Source organism: Blennius ocellaris, assembly GCF_963422515.1.
Source record: "Blennius ocellaris genome assembly, chromosome: 17".
Classification (NCBI taxonomy): domain Eukaryota; kingdom Metazoa; phylum Chordata; class Actinopteri; order Blenniiformes; family Blenniidae; genus Blennius; species Blennius ocellaris.
Window position 1 is genome coordinate 16,434,793 of NC_137666.1, and position 8,756 is coordinate 16,443,548.

At 45.6% G+C, this 8,756-nt stretch overlaps 1 protein-coding gene across 1 annotated transcript; it reads left to right on the top strand.

Moving 5' to 3' along the window:
* Positions 1 to 1,052: 1,052 nt before the first annotated feature.
* On the top strand, positions 1,053 to 8,475 carry bmf1 (BCL2 modifying factor 1; the record flags this gene model as incomplete). The annotated part of the gene is made up of 3 exons (XM_080513489.1): positions 1,053 to 1,224; positions 1,857 to 2,059; positions 8,230 to 8,475. The coding sequence occupies 3 exons, from the start codon at positions 1,053 to 1,055 to the stop codon at positions 8,344 to 8,346; spliced, it is 492 nt and encodes a 163-aa protein (XP_080369615.1). The 3' UTR covers positions 8,347 to 8,475.
* Between the last annotated feature and the right edge of the window lie 281 nt (positions 8,476 to 8,756).

Genomic DNA, 8,756 nt, shown 5'->3' on the forward strand with positions numbered 1-8,756 from the left:
TATCGTGAGGTCTGGGCATGCTCGAGACAGGCCAATCTGCTTATGTTGGGTGAAGAAATGAAAACTCCTTCTCAGGCAGCTGGCATACTGACAGACCGAGGTAGGGAGAGTGGCTCAGGATTTTCCTCAAAGACTGTCATTACCCTTTAGCTGTGGACCCTAATTTGGAAGTGTGGTAGTAGTCTAACCCTGTATTACAACTCAGTGGTGACTTGGGGGGGGTTTCGCTAGTGAGGCAACTTGAATTTCACTCATATTTTGATAACTCCTTGACCCGCTATACAACTCAGGGTTGAGTGCAGGGCATCATTGACGTTGAGGTGATCGCCAAGTGCTCCTTAAGGTACTTGTGGCGCGTTTTTGGGATAGGTTAAATGGATCATGATGAGACGTTTTGTTATTCCTGTCATTAAATTTGTAAAAATTGTTTACATTGCAGATATTTATAGACAGAGTGCTGTTACTTGAAATAGCTTTGCTGTAATAAATACCCAACATCTCCGGTACCGGTACTGGCAAAGTTGCTGCTCTGGAGATAGATAATGAAGGCCTCCTGTCAGAGGGGCTGCTTAGCAGAGACAACAGATAATCTACCTCCCATTTAACCCCGCCAGCCAAGCTCCCTTCCATGTAATCGTGGCTCACTAGAGTCGCCTAACCGCAGTGAACGGCGTGGTTTCATCACTGAGTTGGACCGAGCCATTTGTCTAAATAAGCCCTGAGCTCTTTGCCACAAATGAAGGCAGAGCGTTTGCTCCTTTTCCCCAACTCCTCCACTGTGGTTTCATTGATTCGGGGGCACTCATTACAGGCCAGACAGGTTGTCTGTAATGATAATGACTGCTATGGAGGGACGAACAAATAACGAATGTGTCTGAGATCATCTCATCAGCTCTAATGCAAATTTGTCACCGTCATTAGAGAGGAAAACTCAGGATGCCTTTGATTTCTGCACTCGCTCAACAACAAAGCGATCCATATTCAGCTGTTACAGCAACACTTCTTTGTCTGTCTTGTTCCCGTCAAGGCCGCTCATCTCATAGTGCCCCCGTATGGACGATGAGGAGGATGATGTGTTCGAGCCAGACCCACGCTGCTGGCGCACAGCATTCAGGGAGATAAAGTGTGAAGACCGGGGCACACAGACGCCTGGCCCTGCCCTGGTGCCCGACAACGGCATGCTGCCCTGTGGAGTCGCGGAGGAACCCAGACCACTCTTCTACGGTGAGGCTGATGACACACGGGATTTCAACAAGGGAGAAAAAAGGGAACACGGCCACGTGCGCGATAACTGCCGTTATAAAACTGCTGCGCCAAAGACTCGGTGCGAGATGCATGTAACAGTTCGCCTGCACTGATCTCAGCCCTGGCGCCAGATAGTCGTCATCACATTCACTTTTTATGGTTGGTGTCCAGTGTACTCAGCTGCTTTGCCATTCAAAAGGCGCCAGACTCACATTGTGACTGAAAGGATGTGACAGAAGTGCTCACCTGTGCAGCAGCTCACCGGAGAGCTGATAACCAGTGACAGCACAGTTACGTTGGCGCCACACACAAGACATCATTCCAGCATAGCGCCATAGCAACTGGCTGACCTTAAAAACGCGGTCATGTGAGTTTCGTACGTGCAAAGGACTTATGAAACTATTAAAAGTAATAAAAAGTTAACCCAGCAGCTGGGAAAATATTGGCTAGAGCCAAGCGGGTTGTTCAGTCACATCCAGCAGTAATTTGCTGACGTTTCCACACGAAGTGAAGCGCGAGCAGCCTGCCATTTGTTGTTGTTGGATTATTACACTGCTGGAACGCTTTTGTTGTGAGACCAAATTATAAGTTCAAGACTTTACACTCAACAGGTAACGCAGGTTTTCGATTGCACTTCCCGGCACGCTTTGAGCTTGTGGGGGATCAGGAGGTGAGGCGGAGAGAAAGCGAAGAGCAGCAGAACGGGATGGAGCAGCTGCCCCGGCAGCGTCCCGCGGCGCGAAGCGTGGAGGCCTGCATCGGACAGAAACTCCAGCTCATAGGAGACCAGTTTCACCGGGAACACCTGCAACTGGTGAGAAGGAAAGATGCCCTGTGCAGACTGTTCAAACTCAGTACTGGCAGCCAAGGGGGTTGCAATCTTTACCATCAAATGAGCTGAATAAAAACCATTTGGAGCAACGCAACATGCATAAACTTCCAAACGAAGAACGCAGGTCAATCCAGGGTTAACTCATCAACATGACTCACCTGCAATTATAGGCTAATAAGGCCATAACCTGATTTGCTCCATATCTTATTTACCAAATATTAAACCATTCTTTTATCTAAGTGTTGCATTTGTCCCCTCAAACTCTAAATCAAGAGTCTCTCAGAAAAATCTACACTGCCCCAAAAAAAAACAAAACAAGAATAAAATGAAACTATCTGTGTTGGGAGTCACTGTGGAGAGGCTAAAGAGTGGCGGATTGGAGCCCTCTGCACCAGTAACCTGACTATTAATGACTCCTCAGCACTATGTTTTGGCAGACTGTCCTTTTCGTACTCCATATTAAGTGTTGTTGGCAACCTGATTCGTCTGACAGTGTTCAAATCTTGACTATTAGACGGCTCTGTGCGCCTCCTGCCAGGGAAATAAATCCTCCCGTTTCTTTGGATGGCCTCTTCGTGCAACCAAGAAGTTGAGCTGTCGCTACATTACACTCGTGTACAAATCACGTTTAATGTGGTTTCTGATAAAGACATGAGCAAAGTATTCATGAGATCATGGATTAATAGACAGAAAATAGTTCAATGTTTTTTTGCAGATGTGGAAAGAATACTGATAATAAGTAAGACTATTAAAAAATACTCACCTATAAGTAAAATAAAGATTTTGTTGCTTCTTAACAGCACTTAGTTAGATTTAATCCAACTTGCCTCTATAAAATATCTATGTTCAAACAGTTTCTGTGGGTATGATTAAGGAAATAAAAATATTGGCTACAAAACTGTACATCAAAAGTTGGTATATTAATTAAAGAATTGGCAAACTGTGATTTTTTAGGAACTAAATTACATCATGAAAATTACAACAGAAAAAAACACTTAAAAATACTACTTTATCACAGTAATGAGTATTTGTAATCTATTACTTGGACCCCTTGTAGATTACAGATTAAGATGAAATCTGGTTTGTGAGGATCACATGTGGGGTTAAGGTTGGGTCGCTGGTAAAGTCAAGAAGACAAAGTGCAGCATACGCCATCGCCACTTTTTTTTTTGTTGGAAAAAAAAAATCAATATTTGGAGCTCCTGCTGATCTGACAGAGATTAATGGAGGGTCAAAAGTTTGCTCTCCTTTATTGTGTTTGCTCCATATTTGTTTTGGAGAGGCTGTGCACATGCAGAACTTCACACCAGTAACCCCCCCCCCCTCCCACCGCCACCGCTGCACCGTCCTCCAGCCAAAAGACATTGCAGAAGAAAGGACATCCCTTCCCCCAACCTCAACAACCCTGGACCCGCCCCCTTTCCTCCTCTTCCTGTTTATTTCTCTTTCTTTTACTCTCTCTCTCTCTCTGTTGCTCTCTCTCTCTGTCCTCCTGGTTCCTCAGTGTGCTGTGGCACGGGGAATGTCTGTTCTCAAACCCCAAACTGTGGTCAGGGTGACAGTGTCCGCTGAGTTGGCGTGGAGCTTTCTGCTGTAGGCGTGTTGTAAAAACTGTGACATACTGTTATTACTTTGAGTTTAAAATATACTTAGACTCCAGGGAGTAGTTTTTTTTTCTTTTCTTTTCTTTTTTTTTTTTCCCTGTGCAGTGTTTTGTTGCGCAGGTGGTTAACAGCCCGGCACACACATTTACTTGCACATGCACGTTGAAGCACGCACCTCCGCACATGTTGATGCGTCCAGGGAAAAAAAAGCAGAAGTGGCAGGAGTAGGTAAACATGTTGTAACCCGAAACTCAGCACGTGAGACCAGAGGGGAACAGCTGTGGTTCCAGGGAGTCTCCAGTCAGCCCCTTCCCTCGGCGAGGAGCGGCCGCAGGAGACGCCCAAATAAGAGGTCTGAGCAGCCGTGGGCAGAGGGGGGTTGAGGTCCATAATGAGGGTATAAGTGTGGATTTGGGGGAGGGGGGGGGTGGGGGGGGGTGGAGGTTTGAAAACTCAAATTAACAACCTACCTTCTTTTTAAGGAAGTAGCTCTACATACGTATACTTCTTTTCTAACAATATACTTGGAAGACGATTTGCGATTTTTCTCATCGCCCTTATCAAGCAGATGTTATTTATACCCGGGCAGAGCAGCATGACTCATGTATTGTGACACTGGCAGACACACAGACAACCAGACAGCAGTGTGTGTGTGTGTGTGTGTGTGTGTGTGTGTGTGTGTGTGTGTGTGTGTGTGTGTGTGTGTGTGCGTGCGAGAACAGGATCCACTGACGCACAACGGAGGCAGGCCTGGGTCAGGGGATGAGGAAGTGGCTTTTAGTCCCCGAGCTGCTTGAGTAAACACCAGAGAGGACAGTCAGAGTGAAAATGACCCTGTGAAGTCACATCCTGAGCACAGACATATTGTGATAGTCACTGATAACGCCGGTAATATTTTTGACTAAAGCAGGGGTCTGTGACCTGTGGCTCTGGAGCCTTTCGCTTCTTGTTTGTTAGTCGTAGTTAAAGGCAAAAAAAAAAGTCAAACTTAAGCAAACATGGATCAGAGAAAAGGAAAAACAAGCAGAAAGCTGTCAGTGGGTCTTTGCAGTACAGTCATCAACAGGATTCCCACAAACTCCCAATCACAGACATTGTAACTTGAGCCTCTCAGCACCCTGAAAAACAGCCAGGTTAACTTGGAAAAAGGACAGAAGCACTCACTCTTTACAGTTCCACACCATAAAATCAAAAATAAACAGAGGCAGCTTGAGTATGATTATAGTCACACATGGGTTGAAAAGCTGAAAAGTCAAAAAAAAAAAAATTGGGGGAGGGACACAAAAATGGCTCATTTGGCCATAAACACTGCAGCTCCCTGACGCAAACCATGAACTGCAAAGCATTTTGTGTTTCCACTATGACTATTGTCAAGACTTGTCTTTCAAGTGGAGCACGGCAGAGTTTCTTTTGTTCTGTATGTATGAGTGTGTGGAGTGTTTGTGTGTCGGGCTGTTTTCACAACAGAAACACTGGTGTGCGGTTTTGGATGCGTGATTCCACTGCAGCATCTGTAATTACTATTTCAGGCTATGATTGTGCAGCTCATTGTGCCGTGCGTGCGTGTGTACAAGCTCATGCATGAATACACCCATACTTGTTTTTCTGCTTTTTTTTTTTTTTTCTTCTTTCTTTTCTTTTGGGCCGCCGCTCGCTTCTCATTTACACAGTGTACAAAAACCTTCACTTTATAATGGCGTTACTGTTCGTCGGCGCTCATTCCTGTCGCTCCTGTCAGTAGGCAATTCATTGGGCGAGGAACTCGGCGCAGACACTTGTCCCTGAGCGATCCCAAGTGCCTCTGACTGCCGTCATCTTGATGGATTCTGGAGCAATGCGTCTGCGAGTGTTCTCCATGGGAGCCTGTGGCCCCCGGCGAACGGAGGGATTAGGTAGCGAAGGAGTCCTGGTGGATGCTGACAGATAAATTGCTGCTCAGTCAGAGAGGGCCGGAGGGGACTCGGAGGTCCCAAGAGGACGGCTGACATTAGCCGGCGCGCCATTTGAAACCGGGCAATAATGATGGTCACAATGGCAGGAAGACGGCTCCAGCCCGCGCGGGGCAAGGAGCAGAGTTAGGTTTCATCCGCATGTTTTTTTAAGAGAGACGACTCCCGGTGCTTTCGATACGAGGTGTTGAAAGCAGGGTTGAATATCTCCTCTGTGTGCGACTGTCTGAGTGTGTGTGCTTGCACGCAGCCAGTGTTTGTGACTTTATCTCTTCGCTGTAGCAGCGAGGCTTCGGCACTCTCTGCTTTCAGCACTTCTTCAATAAGGTGGGGTGGGGGGGGTATAAAAACAAATGATATTTACTGTTTATTTGTTGCTCTACGGGGACTCGCGCTGACGGGAATGTCAGTTTGTACCGTCGTCTTTTATCTAGTGGCAGCGCTATTTGTTTGTATTTTTCCTCGAACCCTTCCCTCCTCGCTGATATGACTCGTCCAGAGTTTCTCGCTGCAGAGGCTGGCCTGTTTGCTCAAGCGATAAGACGGAGCTTCTGCGCAGCTGGCCCGACACACCGCGCACATGGGCCACTGATAAAGCACATCAGGCTAGTGTCAGAGTGACGACACGGAGAATCTGGCTCGACTCTGCCGCCCTTATCGCCGGCTAAATTTAGAGCCCTGCTCTCTTTTTGACAGTTGGTGGTGGTGACTCATGACTAAGTCGCAACGGACCTGCGCACGCACACACACGCACACACACACACGCGCACACACCTCTTTTTGTCACTCTCTGTTTGTGCTAGTGTTTCTCTCTGTGCTCCGCAGAGCAAAGGGCAAAAGGTCACAGGAACGTTCTGTTTCTGACTATAAAAATCAACAGCTTTGCATGAGGCCTGCAGTAAACACACTAACTCATTTCACTGCTGTTGTTTTTACTGTCTGCTGGTGAAACTCTCTAAACGTCAATAAACTTTATAAATGTTTAACATGCAATATGCAGATGGCACATGTGCAGTGAGAGACAGATGGAAGCACTACTAAAGACAAAAACACTAAGAAAATAACAAGAACATGCTGTATATACCAATAACATAGATTAAATATTTATTTATTACTGCATATTATTTGGATATTAAGCACTATAACAATTAAAAACATGAATTTTGTATCATACACTACTGCTAGTTAAGTACACCACAACAATTAAATATACATAAACCATGTATTCAAACATATCAGGAAAACATATCAATACAAACAAATTCACTAAACATGACTTTTATCGTCACTTCGGGGAGCTTATTTATAAAATAATAAAGACGGCAACAAATTTCCCATCTCATTGAAACATACACTATTAACGGTAGATCAGTACACTTGCCAATTACATGATCTATCAAAATACAATAAAAGTTACAAAGCCGTTGCCAAGTTACCAAGACAAACATTAAATACAAACACCATGTATAAAAATGCCGGTACATGGCCGCCGTCTCATTTATAATCATGGCGGTGTTTAGCAAGCGGAGTCCTGCTGGCTGCCAACACGGTACCAAGGGTGTACAGTGGTGAGCTCCTCTGACATATAAATATTATATGTTTACATGATGCAGACATTGGCCTGTTATTATATCATTACCAAAAAAACTCCTGGGGTAGGACGTGACAGTCCGTGCCATATTCTGGATTGTTTTGAACCCAGTGTGAGTGAAGAGCACGCCGGGTAGTGAGAAACACACAGGCTTGTTGGAACCTGGCAAAGCTTATGCAACACCCTGCAATGTTCACCACAAATTGATAAGAGTATAGAGACCCAGAGGCTTATCACAGTAGCAGTTCTCAGCTGATAACTAGGTCAAGGTTTGGACTTCGTGGTAAGTCCCGTAAATACGGAACATCTAATCTCTGTCTTTAGATATTTGCTTTTTGTAAACATAAGTGCATCGCTAACAAGAAGGATCATGCAGTTATATACACCGTTGTGTAAATGGAATCTTAACTCTCCCTTCATTCGACAATTGTTACGCTCTGAAAATAGCCGCGGCGTTATCAGATGTAGTGGAGTCTGCCTTTCGTCTGCGGATGAGCTGCCTGACTACTGTACTTCGCCTCGTCTTTTCCAGCGACTCCCTGCTTCTCATTGAGAGCTGCCTAATCCCATTTGGTGCAATTATCTTATCTCGGCTTCTCAATGGCAGAGATAGCATTATCCCCACCTAATCGCACACAATCCAATTGGCTCGCCAACCTGAGAGAGAGCTGCTGGTTGCTGCCAGAAAAGATTAAAAAAAAAAAAAAAGTGTGACCATATAATGAGTGTGTTTATAACTTGGAGTCTCTGTTGGGAAACCGAGTCTGCACACAAAGCGAGGCCTCTATAATAAGTATTGTTGGGGACAGAGGCAGAATGTTGTGAAAATATTAGCGTCGTTCCGGTGTCTGGTTCTGTCTTGCCCTCTTCTCCGTTGACCCTTTTAACTGCGCCTGCTGTCAATCAGCACACGCCATGGCCAGCACACACTAAACCCAAACTAATGACTATTTCCAGCGCCGTATTTTGAGTTTCTGACGGCGTTTCCTCCTTCATTTGTTGTTCCAGTATCATCGAAACCAAAGGAACCAGGGGCCGCTGTGGTGGCGCCTGGCCACAACCCTCCTCAGCCTTCTGTTTGATCGGGGCTTCATCGCTGGAGGAGGTGGTGCAGGACGGAGGTGAGGGGGGGTCCTCCCCCTCGCGTCCCCTTTCTTCATCTCTGTGAGGAAGTGGACTCCTAAAGACACTGTCGAATCTAACACGGGTCTGTTCGGGGGGACGAAAGAAGAAAGGAGACGGAAACAAGGTCACCGCGGGACGGAGACAACCAACTTTTATACAAGGTTGTGTGGGTTTTTTGTTTTTTTTTCTTTTCAAGAAGATGCCATGATGCTCCTGAGATTCTTCTGAAAGGACGATGCTCATATTTTGGCATATGTGTGGTGTAGTAGTTTTGTACAGTACATTGTTCTTGTTCAATTTTTTGCACTTCAGCATGTATCCATCTTCGATGACCTCCGCAGACCCTGGGAATGCCTTATTCAGTGTCTTCTGCCAGAATGAGTATTGAGAGATTTTTTTTTTTTTTTTTG